Source organism: Protopterus annectens, chromosome 4.part0 (assembly GCF_019279795.1).
Source record: "Protopterus annectens isolate FY-2018-M chromosome 4.part0, PAN1.0, whole genome shotgun sequence".
Lineage (NCBI taxonomy): Eukaryota > Metazoa > Chordata > Ceratodontiformes > Protopteridae > Protopterus > Protopterus annectens.
In genome coordinates this window covers 232,440,394-232,460,419 of record NC_056733.1, presented here as the reverse complement: position 1 = coordinate 232,460,419, position 20,026 = coordinate 232,440,394, and the positions used below count along the sequence as shown (strand labels likewise).

The 20,026-nt window shown below is 41.9% G+C and overlaps 1 protein-coding gene across 1 annotated transcript in view; it reads left to right on the top strand.

The window, feature by feature from the left end:
- DUS1L (dihydrouridine synthase 1 like) overlaps nt 1–20,026 on the top strand; it is a 1,030,374-nt gene that overhangs the window by 497,752 nt on the left and 512,596 nt on the right. Inside the window, exon 7 of the mRNA XM_044069730.1 lies at nt 9,521–9,624. Within this exon, the coding sequence (XP_043925665.1) occupies nt 9,521–9,624 (104 nt within the window). The remainder of the gene's footprint in view (nt 1–9,520; nt 9,625–20,026) is intronic.

Here is a 20,026-nt window from a genome sequence, read left to right as displayed (position 1 = left end):
TGTTAAAAAAATCTCGATACCCAGTACTGAATAAAGCACTGCCTTTTTCCTCAAAAAAAGACCTTTGCCAGCTGATTACACTTATCCTAGCTACTGCAGAGAATGACAACCATAGGTATTTTGAACAAAGTCACATTACATACATTAGAAGCTTCTTATAACAAGTATCCAAATTTGCAACATAACCATTTCCATGACATACTCAACAAAGTTAGATATATTTCATTGTTGTTACACACACCTCACATTTGCGTGTACAATTATATGTGACTGTAAATGTTCCTCTGTGTGTTGTTTTAAACATCTGCAAAACTCAGAAAACCTTCTAATAGTAAAAAAATGAACAGCTTCTAAGACAAGTCACCATGTTCCTAGCTGATTCCTCCCTAACATATGGGACTCTTCCACAACATCTGTGTGACGTCAGCAACTTGACATCTGTAAGCACTCTGATCTTATTTCAGTATAGTATTATATTGCCCTAAATGTTCATTACTTATGTTGTTTCCCTCCATTTATCAGTTTTAGCTGTATTATTGATTCTGTCCATGTGCTAGACAGTGATTAACACTAACGCATTATCTCTGTGTAACTTGTACACTATCTTGCATACACCCTTTACTTTGCAGCCTTTTTAACTATATTCCCATGGTTTCTACAGCATGAACTATTTTCTGCTGCTTATATCTCTGTAACCCTCGATATATCATGTTCCACTATCACTCGCTTGTTACCACCACCTATCATCTCTTTACCCCTCTTCCTCACTTTTTTTTACCCTGACATACATCATCTATATATGGCCAGCATTTTAAATACCTGGTACACTGCGACTTTCTTCTTGTGACTGTAGCATATTTTTCAGGTTGTAATGAAATCAGTGTACCTACCTTGTATATTGCAAATGCATTTTTAATTGTTGCATGTTCTTCAGTTTGTACAATAGCTCAGTCTTACAATTGTTTTTGTTTTATCACTCATGTCCCTCCTGAAAATGTGCACTGCACAATAGGACTAAACCAGCCAAGAAAAATAATCAAAATAAGTAAAATAAATAACATTGTTGAATGAATATTGATAAGACATGTCAAGAGAAAGAGGAAGAAGCATTATGTACCTGTGAGCAGCATGTTGAAATACATTACAATGGCCATTATTATATTTATGTTTTATTTACATTGAGATAAGACAAGTGTACACAGAAATGGCTGTCTTTTTCTTTTGGTGGAGGGAGGCAGGCGGGATTTGTGTCAAAGCAGTGGTCGACTGAGCTGGCATCTCAGGGGTGAAGCTTGCTTTTTTGTGTGTGTGTGTGTGTGTGTGTGTGTGTGTGTGTGTGTGTGTGTGTGTGTTTGGAGTTACAAAGACCTAGATGGACAAGATACCGTTTTCTGTCATTAATTTATTTCTTTCAGTCAGTACCTTTAGGTAACCATTTAAAAAGGTAGCAATACTTAATTAAAAATTTCAGTCAGTGCTGCTGTGTTTCTCCCCATTTTATGAGTTCCAGCTCATCTCTTAATGGGATTTAAGATCTCAGTTGATGTTCTTCCATATCACTGTTGCAGTATTCCTTACACTAGGGATCCCCTGCCAAGAGTAGCCTGACCTCTGGCTAGCATAATAAAGCTTTAAGTTGTTGTAGGTACATCGTACATCACAGGTATGCTCTCTGCTCATGGCTTAGGGTATAAAGCTGACCTGTGGATGTACCATTGGTTACCAAGCCACTTCAGATAACTTCCCCATTGAGGTTTTACTTATTACCTTACCATTTGGTTGTAAGGTTACATGTCATCCAGAAAGGGAAAATGCTAGTGTGTGAGTCCGAGTCCCCATTAGGACCATCACAAGCAGTGTTTGTTTTGCTTAGGTGCTTCTCACGACCATAAGTTGTGTCCTGTTTGTCAGGCATTTGTCCCTAAAACTCTTCATAGTCATCTCTCCTCCTTATCTATCTGGAGAACCAGTGTCTTAAATTGTTGGCAGAGAGTACAGTGGCGGAATCTTGCAGGCCTGAATGTCAGCTTTCTGTGAAGGAGAAGGCCAAAAAAGTTAGGTCAGGTTCTTCTGCTATACCACTTCCCCTGGACATATCTCTCAACATCGGTGAAGGCTCAGAGGATCATCCAGGTTGTCCGTCAGATTCCGATGCCATAACTGTTTTGGAGGCTGACATGGATCTGGCTTCTTGCATGTCCTCTGAGGTGCTGCAGATATCTGTTTTGGATGTTCAGGGGAAACAACAGCTAATAATTTCCAAGACACCAATGGTATTTTGCAGATTCTTGTTAGGAAGGAGATTTCCATTAAGCTGACTGAGTGTCGACAGGGGTCCAAACCTCATAAGAAATTTAGGGCAGACGTCATTTTAAAGAAGAAGAAGAAGAAGAAGATAAAGTATATTTCCCATGCTCATGAGGATCCTCATCATGAATGACAGGATTTTAGATGAGTTATTTAATGCTATCATGGCTTTGAAGCCTCCTAGGGGAGTCTGTATTCCTGCCGCTACTTGATGATCTACTCCTCTTAAAAGGCCCAGGGAACAGGACTCTTCGATGGGAACCCTGATGAGTCTTTGGCCTATTCCTCCCAGATTCTTTCCCCTTTGGTTATGGTTCTGAGGAGGAGGACTCTTATTAGTCAGATTCTCCTTTTGAGGAGATTTCCATTGGGGATACTATCTCTCGTATGATGGAATTTTTGAAGTGGTACTGCACTAGGTTTCTGAGGTTCAGAAGAGGTACTATGTCCTCTAAATGGAGTCTCCTAAGTCATCTGCTGCTGTTCTTGTTGCTTTGTTAGACACTTAAACAACTTCTCAGGCTCCTGATACCCAGGCCTGTGCTCCTAATAAAAATCTTTGTGTCACCCTGCTGACCCCACTGTTTTTGTTTCTTCTGACAAGCCATTTAAGCTTCTGCTTTCTACTAAACTGTTTTCTTTTGACAAGGACAACAGGACCATGAAAAAATTGGGCAAAAATATGTGCATTGCTCCTACTCTGGCCATTAGGGCTGTAAATTATCAGAACCATATGACCAAATATATTTTAGGCCCTTGCCTCTCTCAGGCTTTTATAGTTATTTCAGACCTTCCTGATTCTGAGGGGAAGGCTTCAGCCCTCTCTTTGTTGTGGTCCTCTTCTCAAGTAGCTCGCCATTCCATTAAATGTAGTTATGACGCAACTGGTGCCTCTTCTAGAGCTGCTGCCTTTGGTTCTGTGTTGTGGAGGTATTCTTGGCTTCACCTTCAGCCTCTGCCTGTTGATATTAAGGCCAAACCGATGGGTGGTACTCTTGACAATAAAAATATTTTTGGTTCTGCAGCTGCTGAGCTTTTTAAATCTCCATGAAAAGTGTAAGGCTATGTATGAATTAAAACATATTTTTCTTTACCCTGTTCTCAACTTTCAGAGGTATTATCCTACCAAGTCTGCCTTTGTCCCTAGACGATCTCTCCCTCCTCCCAAAGTAAAAAGAGTGCTAGAAGGGTTCCTTCTACTATGTTCACTCAGATTCCTACAGTTCAGAAGTCTCCTTTTCCAGACAAGCCAGGTTCTGTCTGACCATAACTTGAAAGGTTTATCTGAAGCAACAGAAACTACCGAAGGGTCAGCAGATGGGCACTTGTAAAGAAATTTGCAATCATCAGGCACTTGTCAGGCTTCTTAGGAGCAGGGACTGTGAATCTGGAGCCTGAGATGCTGAAGAGAAAGCATCCAGTAAAGCAGGCAAAACTGGAGGAACAGCAGATGGTGAGGGAAACTCCATTTGTAGGAGCATATAATATCTATTTTGCACATCTGAAACTTGGGAACAATCCCACTTGAAGAACTCCCTCATCTTAGTAATGATGTCTCCAAAAGTTATCTCCTTAATAGGAGATTCTGGACTGGTAGATTCCTGGTTAGGAGGAGGATACTTTAGAGGGGATGGAATCTGGGTGGCATAAGCCAAGGATTCCTCATCTGAAGAAACCTCTTCATCAGAAGAATCCTGATATCTAACTCTCTTGTGAGGGGAAGATGTCTAAGGAGGAGCAGGGAAAGACTCCCGAAGGAGGCTTCAGAGCCATAAGAGCATTAAATAAGCCCTGGGTAAAATTTTACCATTCACTTTGAGGTTTCCTGGGAGAAGAAACATACTTTGTTTTTTTTGCTTCTTTTTTAACTGGATGTCCTCCTTATGCAACGTGGAAGGGCCCAACATTGGCCTACAGTCAGTAACTGTCATTGGAACTTCCTCCCTTACCAGAAGTTGAGGATCCCCCCCCCCCAGGCCCTTTTGTGATATTCAGTCCTGGATTCCCCTGCCCGTCCAAAATGTACGTTGGCAATGCCTCTGAGGATGTGCCTGTTGTCAGCTCCATGGCGGTCTCCGAAATGATCCAAGCTGAGAAATCAACCCTAGAAATGGGTGAACCTCCGGGCTTTCATCAACCTTGAGAGAGATGTCCAATGTAGGAGGCCAGTGGAAGTGTCCATCCTAGGTTTTTTGGCCTTTCTCTTTAATGAAAACTCCGCATCAGGCCTAGAGGTTCCCTTTGCAGGGTCTTTTGCTAAACGTTTGAGATGCTGGTTTTCCAAGTAAATTTTAAGGGATTTTGTAAAGTCATGCACACAAAGGCCTGACAAATAATGCAAGTTTTATGATTCTGAGTAGGTGCTAAGCAAAACAAGCACTGCTCGTGACTCTCCTTATGTGGAATCTGTCTCCCACATTGGCATTTGCCTTTTCTGGATGACATGTAAAACCCCACAACAAAAAGCAGCAGACATATAAGAAAGAGAAAACCCCAACGGGGCACTTATCTGAATGGATTGATACACAAGCAAACAACTTGGGCGAGCAGACTGATGATCAAAGATGGCATTCAGACTGGTGGCAGAGAAGTTCTGAGGATGGTACGTTGGGACATCACTTTTATGCCCTATGTACACGAGGAGCATACATGTGATGTACAGTGTACCTTAAGGTAATTAAAGGCTTTGGTATACTGTCTGGACATCAAGCCACCCTTGGCAGGGAATCCCTCATGTTAAGAATACTACAACATTGAAGAGCAGGACATCTCTCGTTATGGTAAGAGTTTAGACAACTATACTTTCTTCCGCCTCTCCTAAGCCAGATTTCTGCATCTCTTCATCTTTATTTGTCCCTTCCCAGTTGGTTAAGGATCACTCAGGATTCTTGGGTTCTTTCCAGCATTCATCAAGGTATTACATGGTTTGGAAATCTCTTCCTCCTTTTTTTGGCATTCTTCAACCTTCTCAGGAACAGCTTCCCTTTTTACTGAAGGTTCTTCAAAGCCTTTTGTCTCAAGGCACCATCCAAGCAATTTCCTTTCCTCGAAAGGGGAAGTGTTTTTTTCCAGATTCCCAGAAAAGAAGGCACCTAAAACCCCATTCTGGATCTTTCCCAGCTCAACAACTTTTTAAAGGTTCACTCATTTCGAATGCTTTCCCTTCAAACCTTGTATTCTTTTCTTGTACCTCAGTCTTTCTCAGTCTCTCTGGATCTCAAGGACGTCTGTCTCCATATTCCTATCCATATCCTTTTCAGAAAATGTTTACTTTTCTCTGTTTCTTCCTGGCATTTTCAGTTCTCTGCTTTGCCCTTTGTCATCTCTTCTGTCCCAAGGGTCTTCACCAGATGCCTCGCTCCTGTGATTGCTTTTCGGGGTGTAGAGATTTCAGAAATTTCCTTATCTGGACGACCTGCTCATTCAGGCGTCCTCTCCAGAGGTGTTGTTTATGCACCTTCACTATGCTATCTGCCTTTTACAGAGCCTAGGGTTTACAGTGAATTTTTAAAAATCATTCCTGACTCTTCCTTAGGATCATGTTTCTCTCAGGTGCAGGCTCCAGAGCATTCCTATGCAACCATCCCTGCCTCCTCCCAAGGTTTTAACTCTGATTGCATTCTTTCAATCTCTTCTTCCTCTGGTCTCAGTTACAGCCAGGGAGTTTCTAAGAGCTCTGAGATACATGGCTTCCACCATTTCTATGCTGCTTCTTGCCAGAGTTGGTATGAGAAAGCTACAGTGGTTCCTAAAGTCAGTCTGACTTCAACATTCTCATCCTTTGGAATTTCCAATTCCTCCTCTTCTGTGCTCAAGCTAGAGTTTCATTGGTGTATTCATCAACTATTCCTCAACCCAGGGCTTCCACGTCAGCCTACAGTCCCCACTCAAGAACTCTTTTCAGATGCAAGCTGAGGAGCTTCTTTCAGCCCTCTGAAGGTTCGGGGCCTTTGGTCCCTTTGTGAAAAGAAGGATGATATCAACATAAAAGAGATGAGAACTCTTCTGATTGTTCAGGCCTTTCATTCTCTGTTTCTTCCAGGGTCCCTGAAGATTTTTACAAGCAATACCACAGTGGTGCTGCGGTAGCGTTGTCACCTCACAGTAAGACGCTGTCCGGTTTGATTCTCAGCTAGAGCGTCTTCTGCGTGGAGACATGCGTGAATGGGCGTACTTTCGTTGAATGTTGTGCTTCAGGGCTGGCAACTCGGCACGTAAAAATCAGCTGCCAATCATTAGCGGACTGGAGTTCCGCTGTGGCGACCCCTAACCGGGAAAAGCCGAAAGACACAACAACCACAGTGATGTGGTACATCAACAAGCAAAAGGAGACACAGTCTTACCTCTTGTGCAGACTAGCTCTTCAGGTTTGGGATCTGGCTGTCTAGTATCAGGTAAGTCTTCAGGCTGTTTATATTCCTTCAGATCAGAATGTTGCAGTGGACTCTCTGAGCAGGTCCGTAACACAGACTGACAAATGGATGCTTCACAGAGATTTGTTTCTGGACACTGTCCACCAATGGAGTACTCCTCAGGTACATCTTTTTGCCTCTTCTCTGAGCAGAATTTGTCTTTTTTGCACCAGAGCCCAATATCCTCTGACTTGGAAGGTGGATTCCCACTCTCTTTCTTGGAAGTTTCTTTATGCCGTCCCTCCCCTTCCCCTCATACCAAGGGTCTTGTTCAAGATAGAACAAGATTCTCCCAAAATCTTTGTCCAAATGGAAGAGATTTTCTGTTTGGTGTATTGCTTGTAACCTAGAGCCACTCTCTGTGGAAGTTGCTTTGGTACTCTCTTGTTTGTGTGAATTGCTCAGTGCTGGGTTAGCATACTCTCCAATTAAAGCCCACCTGTCAGCTGTTTTTGCTTGTCTGCCTTTGACTCCTCCCTTGGCTTCTAGATTTAAAGTCAAACAATTCCTTAAATGTGTCTTTCATAGCCTATACCTCCTTCCTAGGACCTTAATTTTATTCTTGAAAAAATTGACTTAGACTTCTTTTGAGCCTGCAGCTTCAGGTTCCTTACAACATTGTGCTTAGAAGAATGTTCTTCTTTTGGCCCTAACTTCAGCTAGAAGGGTGCCTGAGCTTTAGGCCATTATGGCTGTACCTCTTTTTTTTTTAGATTTTCATGGGGAAATGGTGTCTCTTTGTACTAATCCTTCTTTTATGCCCAAGGTTGTTAATGACTTGTCTCCATCAGTCTGTTCATTTGCCCACTTTTTTCCCTTCTCCGTAGTCTGCTAGTGAGAAAGTTCTTCACATCATGGATTTGCTTAGACAACTCGGATATTATTTAGATACAACTAAAGTCGTTCATAAATCTGATCAACTTTTTGTTCATTTTCATCCTAGGTCTTTAGGTTTGGCTGTTTCTAAGCAAACTATTTCTTCTTCTTGGATCTCTAAGGTCATTTCCTTTTCGTACTCTTTTCATGGGAAGAACCTTTCTACTTTTTTAAGGGTGATTTAATCTGGGCTATGGCTTCTTTGGGTGCTTTCTCCAAAGGATTGGATATCAAATTCATCCTCAAGGCAGCTAATTGGACTTCTGTGCATACTTTTACTCAACATTATAAGTTGGATATGGTTTCCAAGTTTAGAGCCAGCTTTGCCAGGGCTCTCCTGCATGGCTTTTTTTGAGGGCTCAGTTGGACCCTCCTCCTCCCAAGTTTCCTCTTGAGATTTTGTACTCTCCCTAGTGTAAGGAATACTGCAACAATGACATGGAAGGACATAGTATAGTTGTGTAAAATCTCACCATAACAGTGGATGTCCTTCCCTTCACTGTTGCAGTATTCCCTCCCTCCTCCCTATTTTACACAACTGTACTTTCTTCAAAAATCCTATACTTGCCCACCTTTAAAGGTGATAGTACAGAACACTCTATTGTTGACCTTTGTACTGAAGTCTAGACTGTAGGCTTCTGTACTGAATATTGCACTGTAGGTAGCAGTGCTAAACACTTACTGTGAGCACTGAGCCTTAGATCATCATAGTTAACACTGCTGTGTTGTCACTGCACTGAACACTGCACTCCAAGTAACTATTCTGAGCATAGCACTGTGCTCATTGTACCTGTCATTGCACTCTAGTCATTATTTGGAGTATCGCAGTGGAAGATGCTGTAATGAGTACTGGGCTGTAAGTTGTTGTACTGAACATTGCACTGTAGTCCCTGTAATGAAGAGTGCACTGTAGGGGTTTACTTACGCAAAAGTGAACACTCTCTTTTTCATCTTACTGTTCATCACAGATTATATACAGAAATTTTTTTTTTTGCTGGGGGCAAGCCCTTTTCCCTGAAATTTACCAACTCCATGGTTGCAGAACAGAGAAGAAAAGGGGGAAAACCAAGAAATACCGCTGGGTTGCACTGTACATTACACTGCAATGAAACTTGCTACTATGAAACACTGTCACACTAAAGACAGGTGATGGCAGTCTGCAATAATTCGTAGGTATATCCACTGTTGGTCATTATACTGAACATTGCACTGTACTGAGCACTGTACTGTAGGCCATGATACTTAACTCTTCAGTGTAGTCCCTGAACTGGATACTGCCTTCTAGGTTGCTGTATTGACCAGTATGTAGCTGTGGTACCTGTCCTTACAATGTAGTCCTTGTACTGACCTTTCCACTGTAGGTAACAGTACTGTCCCATTTGTCTGTGCAGTTATAGGGCAAGCATTCCACCTGTAGTTACCCAGACCAATTTTCCTTTGTAGTCAACAGGGCAGTATCTGTTTTGGGGTTGCCAGGCCAATTCTCTTCTGTAGTTACTGGGACATTATCCATCTTGTAGTTGTCGGGCTATTATCTGTTGTGTGGTTAACAGGACCCATTCTCCCCTACAGTGATCCCCCTGTGGTTACCCAACTAGCACACCTCCACTGGTTGATATTCTCACACCAGCTATCATTATCATAGGTGTTGCTTGGAAATCATTCTCTCCCACTGCAAACAATCTGTCTCTGCTCTTTAGAGACATTTTTTCAGTCAGTTTCCTGATGACCTATATTTACTGTATACTGAATAAAGGCTCTGTTGAGTTCTGAAGAGAATGTGTTACACCTGCACCTGTAGAACAACTTAATGTGGTTGTAGATTGGAGAAAGTGTTATGGAGCTTGCTTTTGAAGTTACTTTAATGTGCTCCCAAGCTGGCGTCCTGTATTAACTTGAGACCCGTCCTGTATTTTTCTGAACAGGAAAGCTGTTAGCATTCCAGTTTTTGCAAATGGCAATGTCCAGTACCTGAGTGATGTGAAACGATGCTTGCAGGAGACTGGAGTTGAGGGGGTGATGAGTGCAGGTAAGTGGAGCTATGCAGAAGTCAATGATTTCATGGTTAATGTCACAGGTGAATTTTGAAGAACTTGGTGGAAAGAATGTGGGCATTGTATCGGAAATGTTTTTCCTGTTGAACTTTATGCATTTCATCAGGTTTTAACTCATTAACTCCAAGTACCTTCACATGGCGCCTCTGTGCTTAAATCCGAGCACTCTCTGAGGCGCTAGAAATTGCATGCTATTACACACGAGAGTGCCTTTTACAAGTGGAAACAACTTTTTACTCATGTTTTAGTGCCACTGTTAAAAAAAGAAGTTTAAAAAATACCTGAACTTTGTCAGTTACCTTCTCAACTTGTTTTTCTGTGTGGATTTGCCATATGATCATATTTGAACTTTTTGAGAAAATCTGCTTGCCGTGCACCTTGTATCTTCTTGCAGTCACAGCAAGCCGATTATGTATGCGAATGTGTCTCACTTTGAAATTGCTCCATTATGTCTGTTTTTGTACTTGCAGTAATTCATACATATTCAGCCCGTGTTATACATTTTTTGAGTATTGATCCAAACAACCTGCCTGCAAAGTAGAAATTATTTTGTCTGGAAATCAAAATGCATATTGTAGTGAAGGAAATACCTGTAAAAGAATTTTCTGTTTTAAAAGAAAAAGGCAGTGATGCTTGTTTAATAAAAGTTAAAATAACAACTTAGTTTGAGCTGAAGAAGGTAAGGCTTCATCTGGCTATTTAGAACAGGGTTCCGATTAAAGATTTGAGGCTTTTAACTGCAATCCTTTGAACTGCAAAATTTTATGTGTGATTTCTTGGAAGGATTACTGTGAAACTAACCTATGTCAGAGTATTGCTTCTTCTCCAAGGTGCATGGATATATAAGTTGCAACAGTGCAGAAGTATAGTCCCCCCCCCCCATTTAGGGTGTGCTGGTGACTTGTCCTCTGCATAAAACACTTGAATGTGTATAAGGGGCTTGATGAAGTTGCTGTTACGAGTGTTAATTCGCACATACATTTTTGTAGTTCCAGGACTTGCATTATTGAGTGCACAACACCTGATAGGAATCCTTAGAAGAACATGCCAACCTAAATATTTATGAAGTTCAGGTCTGATGACCTGAATAAGAAGTTCGACTAGCACTTTGCTGTAGATGTTATCAATATTGCTTCACAAAACTTAATTTTCTGGTTTGATTCTCAGCTGGTGTGTCTGCCCTTGAGTGTCAGCATGTCCTCCCTGTATCTGCATGGCTTTTGCCTGGGTCTCCAGCTTCCTCCCACTTCCTAAAGTAATGTCAGTATGCTCTAAATTGTCCATAGGTGTATGTGTGTGTTTGTGTACACGTGTATCTTTGTATATATGTATATCTGTGTGTGTGTAAATGTGTATCTTTGTATATATGTATATGTGTGTGTGTATATATACACGTGCATCTTTGTATATATGTATGTATATATGTGTGTATGTGTACATGTGCATCTTTGTATATATGTATATTTCTGTGTGTATACGTGCATTTTTGTATATATGTATGTATATATCTGTGTGTGTGTATACACGTGTATCTTTGTATATATGTATATATATATATATATATATATATATATATATATATATATATATATATATCTGTGTGTGTGTGTGTGTGTGTGTGTCTCTTTGTGTATTTGAACATGTGATTATCTTATACCCATTGTTTGCTGGAATAGGTAGGTTGTAAACATGAATATAGGATAAAACTATATTGAAAGATGCGTGAATGAATCAAAAGAGATGTACTTCTTTAGCATACATCTTCTTTACCTTATTACATCCCTGAATCCCTTCACACTTCTTTCCTGTCCAGCTTCTTTCTTTTTTTCTTTCATTCACTTCCCTAGTCAGCCTTATCTTTCTGTTTTCAGACTGTTTTTTCTTTTACATTCAGTCTTGTTGACCTCTTGAGATGAAACATATTTCTGAACAAGATTCAGTATTTTTTGCTATGAATATTTGTTAAAAAAATAATCTCGCCAGTAAATGTGTGACATACCCCTTTCACTTTGAACTTGATACGTGAATGTGGAAGTTTTACTATTCAGAATGTGAAGTCTTTCTCATAATTTTACATGATAAATTTGTGGCTGCTGGGATTTGCCTCTGCCCTTCGACCTTAAGCAACTAGCTTACTTGAGTGGTAAATAGCCCACTGTATGCAACTCTCTGTGACTGTCTATTGACTTTACTGGACAATTTGCTTAAGACAAGAAGACTATATCAAGCCTAAATAATAATTTGATCCATTTTGAGTTGCTGTGAATGAATAACCCAAATGCACTGGGCTGTTGCTCGACAAGTTGTAGAAACAGCTTTTGACATACAGCATTAACTAGTAGATGGAAAAACTTTGTAATGGGTCAAAGAGCACAGAGCCCTGTCCCAGCAAATTAATCAGTAAGTGGCAAGGTATAAAGGGACTTGGAAACATTGGCAGTCATAAAAGATGGGGTTCACTGTCACAGTGTTGAAAATCATAATCTTGAGATCATAATATCAAAAGGCCAAAGTGCTTGAAGACCATGGTATCAGATTCTTGGACTTGCCCCCCTGTAAGACCACGTGAACTCTTGTTCCTGAGTTTACACCCCTGCAGGCCCCATGTTAGCTCTTGTTCCCTGGTTCAGACTGGTAGAGGGGATTTAATATCCAAGATATTTAAACATTGTAGGCATTTTGGTCTGAACTCTGGATATTATAATGTGGCTGCTTTGAATTTTGTGGCACCCTGTTATTTGAAATTAAAAAGCAATATCTTGTGGTACATATCACATAGTTAACAGGTATGATTATAGCTCTAGAACCATGTTACAGAAGAAATGTAAACAGTAAACTGATCGTCACAGCCTCAGCTTTAGCCATCACTGGAGCAGAAGATGGATAACTTGGTTATGTCTCTCACATTATTCTCTTCCTGCACTAATAATTCTTGTGATAAACATAATATAGTTGTGTAAAGCAGTTGCCATGATCATAGAATTTTGGATGAAAGGAACATTGTGGCAGGCCAGCCTGCTATCAACCATCCATGGTGTTGTACTTGATGTGGTCTTGGCAAAACTGGACATAGATGATCAGTTCAAGTTTTTATCTACCTTGAGTTATACTTGTGAGTTGAGCTATGTTTTTCCATATTATTACTAAGTACATGAAACATGCCGGTGCACACTGAATAGTCCAGAAAAGTAGCCAGTTGTCCGCTTCTGTGCTACAAGACCTGAGGATAACAATTTGTTTTGTTTCTCCCTCCCGCACATAATGGTTACTGGCCCAGCCCAAGTGCCTTCTGCCAAGTGCAAGTAAGTTTGCAGTCCCAATTTCAGCTCCACTATTGAAAAATAAGTTGAAAAGATAACTGATCTTTATCAGTCACCTTCTCAACTTAAGTTTTAGAGTAGAGTTACAAGATGGTCAATATTTGATTTTTTTGAGAAAATCTGCTTCCAATGCACTCAGTATTTCCCCTCATAACAGCAAGCTGATTCTGTACGCCTTTCATGAAGCAAGTGGTGGTAGCCAATGGGATTCTTGCAATCTAAGCCACCATTACCGTAACCTAATTTACCTCTGTTCTGTACAAATAGAGGGTCCAACAGGAGATATTTCCTTTTCTTATTCTCACTTTTGCAGAATCTACTATTGCGTCCTTCTATTTATTTTGTCTGCTGATCGGTTATTGAAACACAGGAGATTTGCCGCAGTCATGGTCTGGGAAACACTGACAATGCATTTGAGAGGTTAGAGTTGCTTGGGTGAATGCTTCATTTTGGTGATTGCACATACTAGGAAGTGTTACTGAAGAGCTGGTTGGGGAAATGTATCATTTTGGTGCTTGTGCATACATTGGCATTTTATTGAAGGGGTCGCGTGGGTGAATGTTTCAATTTGGTGCTTGTACATACCAGGAAATGTTATTGAAGGGTTGTTTGGGGAAATATTTCATTCCGGTGCTTGTGCATATGTCAACTTTTTACTGAACTGGTCACTTAGGTGAATGCTTCATTCTGGTGATTGTACATACTAGGAATTGTTACTGAAGGGTCTTGTGGGGAAATGCTTCATTTTGGTGTTTGTGCATACCTCAACATTTTACTGAAGGGGTTGCTTGGGTGAATGTTTCGTTTTGGTGCATTTGTACACATAGCCATGTTACTGAAAGGGTCGCTTGGGCAAATGGTTCATTTTAGTGCTTGTGCATGCTGTAACTGGACATTTTACTGAAGGGGGTCTCTTTGAGAAATGTTTCATTTTTGTACTTGTGTAAACTTGGACTTACTAATGAAGATGCTGCTTGAGGAAATAATTAATTTGTGTATCAGGGAAGTGTTTGTGATTACGTGGTCAGACTGATGAAGTGACTGCTGGGCAAAATAGTTTATTGTATCATATTGGTGCTTGTGCCACAAACAGCTGAAGGGGTTACTGGGGAAAATAATTCATTAGTGTGTCAGGGACAAGCTTTTGCGTAATTGGACCATCCGTTTGGCAGTTTTATATATTTATTTACTTTGTTTACTGGACTAGTGCACTGATCTCAGTGGACCATTTGCAGGCACAGCCCAGGTAGGATCACATAAGACATGTTCATAACACATGAACACAGCATATTTTCAGGTATGAGGATATGATGAAAAACATATGTATTTACAGATACAAGAGTATGCTGCAACATTTAGGTCAAAAAACAGTATCGAGCATGTAGGCCAGACATGTTTGGGTGGGATTGAATGGCTGAGTGAGATATATTATATTGTTTATTTCTGGCATAGCTTAGCCAGATATTTTGGACAAAATGTCTCCTTTTTTCAGTTATTGTACCCAGAGGGATAGTTACGTGAGATATAATGCATTACTACTTTAGAAATATTTGTTACATGGAGCAACTAGATAATTTAGATATTTCTGACTTTATTTCCGTTTTTGATTTTACTCAGCGGTTTGCTCAGTGAGATAAATGTTATTACTTGCATACTAGTACCAGTGTGGAGCAGCCATATTTTCTGGGCAATATTCCTGGCTCTGTCAGTCATGTGTGGAATTTAGGTGGGAGGGAAGGGCTCAGTAATATGTAATATGCTAGAATCTCCTTGTGTTTTGACTGAGTGTGCTTCTCAGCTGATTAGTATATTTTATGGCACTTTTTAACTGTTCAGAGTTGAATAAAACAATAATTGAATTCAGTTCAGAATACAGTTTGAATAAATTGTGTTTATTTAAACTGTATTTGCTTTAATATTGCTACACACTCGTGTGCTAGCTTGCACTGCACTTGAATTGTTATTAGTGCTGTTTTAGCTGCTTTTCTGTAAAAAAAAGAAAAGTCTAAGTTTTGTTTCCTGCCTTTCTTGTAACTAGTCTAGTCCAGATACAGATTTACTGTATCCAGGACTGTTTGTAAGCTTCTGAGCTCCCCCAGTCCTTTTTGTGTTGGAAGGAAACCTTATAGCTTAGCAGTAGGAGTGGTAAGCACTAGGTAGCCTGTCTACCACAAGAGGAGTGGTTTCTGGTCCAGAAATTGTAGTTTATTGGCTGTTTAGGCAGTTTTACCATCTCTTTCAACTTTCTGGTTTAAAAGCCCACATTTGCACTTGTTTCCCACCTTTTCTGTAACTAGTCTAGTCCAGATACAGATTTGCTGTATCCAGGACTGTATGTAAGCTTCTGAGCCCCCAAGCCTTTCTGTGTTGGAGGGAAGCCTTCTAGCTTGTCAGTGGGATTCGATATTCGCAGGTCTCTACTGAGACCCTTTCGGAGTCTGGTATGCCGCAAAAATCATCTTCGTCTTCCAAGCCTTTGGTTGTCTCCGCCTTGGTTGGGTCTGGAGCAGTGACACAGGCACCGGCTTCTGAGGAAGTTTTTCACAGCACCGAATTCCTCTCACTGTGGCAGAAGGTGTAAATGCAGTGACTTTTGACCAATAACAGAGTTGTTCTGGGGTTCAAATCCATGCTGTATGAAAGGAAAAATATACAAATTTACCCTTATCTGGACGACTGCCTCATTCAGGCAGATTGCAAAGAAAAGCTCCTCAAGGACCTCCTCTTTGTCAAAACTCTCCTAACCTCATTAGGGTACACCATCAATGAGAATAAATCAAGGCAAACACCCTCCAAGAAGATCATTTTCTTGGGAGCACTGCTGGACACAGCATCCCAAATAGCCTTCCTATCCCCAGAAAAGCAGAGCTTCCTGCCTCTCTATTTTACCCAGCTGGCTTCCAGAAGTCTCCTTACTGCAAGGAAGTTCCTGCAAGCCTTGAGGTACATGGCATCTTGCATCCTTCTAATTCCTCTGGCCAGGCTTCACATGAGAAAACTTCAGTGGTACCTAAAGAGCCTGTGGTGTCAGCACTCTCAGCCTCTCGAGACCTCCCCTACCTCTGATCCCCTGTATAAGAGCAGAGTTTCTCTGGTGGGTAGGGGCTTTTGCCCAGAACAAGGGTCTTCCCTTCGCCCTCTGCCCAACTGGGAAGACCATTACCACCAATGCTTCAGACATAGCTTGGGGCACTCACCTAGAAGGCAGGTGCACCCAAGGTCTTTGGGATGCCCAGCACCATCCCTTACACATCAACCAGAAGGAAATGATGTCAGTACAAAGGGCTCTGACATCCTTCAAACCCCATCTCAAGCCAGGGGTTCTCCTTAAAAAAACAGACAACACCACAGTATTGTGGTACATCAACAAACAGGAAGGGACCCAATGTTATCCTCTGTGCAGGCTAGCCATGAACCTGTGGCTGACATCCTCTTCCCCGGTGTAGGTATTGAGTTATCAGGTGTAGTCCCATGGATCAACACCCTGACAGACCACTTAAGCAGAAACTTACTGGACCCCCATGAATGGCAGCTCCAGAGAAAAATCCTTTTCTAAATCACTCAGGTGTGGAGGACTCCTGAGGTCTCTTTGCTTTGCATCTCAACCATCAGCTGAAAATATGCTGTCCCGGGGAGTATCACCACTTAGAGTGGAAGGTGGATGCCTTGACCTTCCTCTAGAACACCCTCTTTGTGTACGCATTCCCTCCTGTGCCTCTTATTCCCAAGGTACTGATCAAAATAATGGAGGAGAGACCAAAGGCCATCCTCATTGCTCCAGATTAGTCCTGACAACATTGGTACCCCTTACTGCACAGCCTGACCTTACAGCCTCCCAGTCATCTTCTAATGATCTCAGACCTCTTAACTCAGGTGGGGGGAAATGCTGCACCCAGACTTGTAGACTCTCTATCAGCATGGCTAATACTCTAAAGGCAAACAAGGGACCCCTGTTTAGCAAACAGGTCCTAGACATTATCACAAAGGCTAGAAGGCCCAGCACCAGAAACTCTTAAGCAGGAAAATGGAAAAGATTCTGCTCCTGGAGCCAGTCCAGAGGGGATAATACCTCACAACCTTTCATCCCTCTTATCCTGGACTACCTAGAGGAGCTACCTAATAGTGGCCTCTCCTTCTCCTCTATTAAAATCCATGCCTCAGCCATTTCAGCTCATTTTGGTGCAGACCATCAGACTCCTATTCCAAGGACAGCAGAGAACCAAAACAGTGGACCACTTCCACTCTAAAGGCAGGGCGTTCTAAGCCTTCCCTCTTTGGCAGAAACTCTGTGACCCCCCCCCCTCTTTTCACTCACCAAAAACTAGGAGGAAAGATCTCCCTCTGCAAAGAATATTGGCTTTCTGTAACAAAGGACCAATGGGTCTTAAAAGATAATTTTTCAGGGATACAAATTCTCCTTCAGTGAACTCCCAATTCCAAGAGGGTTCCCAGACTTGCCACCAAATCCGTGGGCAGAGGCATTGAAACAAGTCCAAACTCTGATATCCCAAGGGGCAGTAGAACCTGTCCCCTCAGATCAAACAGAACCCTCCAGGAAAACAGACCAACTACTTGTTAGCTTTGCCCCAGGGGCAGAGGGGAAGCCCATTTTCAAACAAACCATTTCCAAATGGATATCATACTGTATCTATTTCTGCTACAGATCCTAGCTTTGAGCAGCATCCTACCATCACCTAGAATGATACCACAGTACAAGCAGAAAATGATTGATTTCAACAATTAACTAAGTTTCTGGTGTCATTCTAAGGGAATCCAGTATCTGTCTGCCTGGGATGACATGTTTGACAGACCTTGATGCTTTGCCAGAGATGGCCTGCATCTGTCACCCCTGGGCTTCCGGATACTGGCCAAGGCTTTTGCCACCCTTATAGTGCCTTTTTTTTTAGGCGGTGTTCCAAAGACCAAATTACCACCATAACAGCTACAAACAAATGCAATCTGAGGATCATGCTGCTCAATGCTAGAAGTCTAAATCTCAAGATGCACTCGCTCGAAGCACTCCTTAAAATGGAAAACATCAGCATTTGTGCTGTAACCAGAGACCTGGTTCAAGGCAACAGAAAACACCCTTGCACTACCAGGCTATAACTCATCCCACACCTTTTGACACCAGAACTTGGACTGTAGCTTCAAAGTCGGTGGTGTTTCCATATTGATAAAGGATGTGCACACCTTCAGACTGGTAGTCCAATATAACACATCAGAGGTACTTCAGGTGCAGCTAACATTGGGTAAGACAGTGATTTAGGTCGTAGCCTGCTATAGGTCCCCCAACCATGTCCAAGACTCACACTCCACGATCCTAAGCACCCTGGAGAATATTAGGGTCCAACCTAACGCTGTCATACTAGGTGACTTCAGCTACCCCTCCATTAAGTGGGAAAACTACTCATGCATCAATACACTTGGCCAACGTTTCCTGGAATTCATTAATTCCAATGCCCTGGACCAGCTGGTTCTTACCCCCACTAGAGGTAGCAACATCCTTGACCTGGTCATTACCATCATGGGCAACCATTACTCTACACCAGTAGTCAACTCCTCCCTGGTTAGATCCGACCACAAACTAATCACCTTGGAAATCCACATCCCTCCCACCCACCCTGCAAAGGTAACCACTATGAAAAACTTCTCCAGCTCTAACTTTGAGCTCCTAAAAACAGAGATGGCTAACTTCACGGCACCCATGCAAATGGAGAATAGTTGCATGACCGCCGAATCATACACCAATGCACTGTATGAACACGTACACAAATCCATGGATCTTGCCATACCCAATAGGACCAGGTCGCTCTCCTCCAAAAAAAAGGAAGCCAATCTGGTGGTCCCCTGCCATAAACAAACTCTACAACAGAAGGAGGAAACTAATGCAGAATAAGGTGAAATCCTGAGACTGGAAAAACTCCCCTTATCAGCCTCAACAAAAAGTTAAGATCCTTCATCAAATCCTCTAAAGTTAGCTATGAAAATAGAATTGTAGCAGATAGTAAAGACAACCACAAGGCCTTCTATAGTTATGTAAAGAATCTCCATGGCAGTACCCAGATTTGCTCTGACTTACTGCACAATAGTACCTCCTATACCGAGCCAATAGATATTGCCAATATACTGGCCGACAGATTCAGTACCAACTTTACCCCTGTCCCCCCCCCCCCCCAAGGACCAATCACAATACCAGTAGATTGCCAGGCACCCAGTATTACTGCTGCACAGGTTAAAACAGCACTGTCCAAGGCCAAGAATACAGCTTCTGTGGGACTTGATAATATCCCTGGGTGTGTTGTATATGAACTACTGAGTGAACTGGCACCTCACCTGTGTCCCCTGTTCAATCACAACATCACCTCAGGCTTTGTCCCTACCGAATGCTGCACTGCTACAGTCCTCTATCTCCACAGAGGAGAAGCAACTACAGACCCTGAGAACTATCGACCCATTAGCCTGGCAGGTCCAATATGCAAAGCTATGGAATGCATCACCATGGACCTAATAAACAAGGATATAGGGAATCTCCAAAATCTGGATCCCACACAGTTTTATTTTGTGAAGGGTAGATCATGTCGGCTCAACTTGGTCGATTTCTTTGAGTCAGTCATAAGAACTATGGATGAAGGCAAGGTGGTTCATATAGCCTACCTTGATCTGGCCAAGGTCTTTGATATCATTCCCCATGCAGGAATCATAAAAAAAAAACTCCTTAAGCTAGGCATCAACCACTATATGACTAGGTGGGTTGCAAACTGGCTTATGGGTAAAACCCACAGTGTGAAAGTAGCTGACTCCAAGTCAGACTGCCTACCAGTCACGAGTGGAGTTCCACAAGTTTCGCTCCTGAGTCCTCTTCTGTTTGGTATCTATTTCTCTGAAGTCCAGGCCAACACGAAGGGACTCTGGCTGACAAAGTTCACAGACTATTGCAAGTTGGGAGCTATTATTAACTTCCCAAGTGATGTTGACATCCTACAGAAAGGCCTCACTGAGAACGACTGGTGTTAGAACCATGGCCTTTAGCTCAGTGCCAAAAAATGTGTCGTCA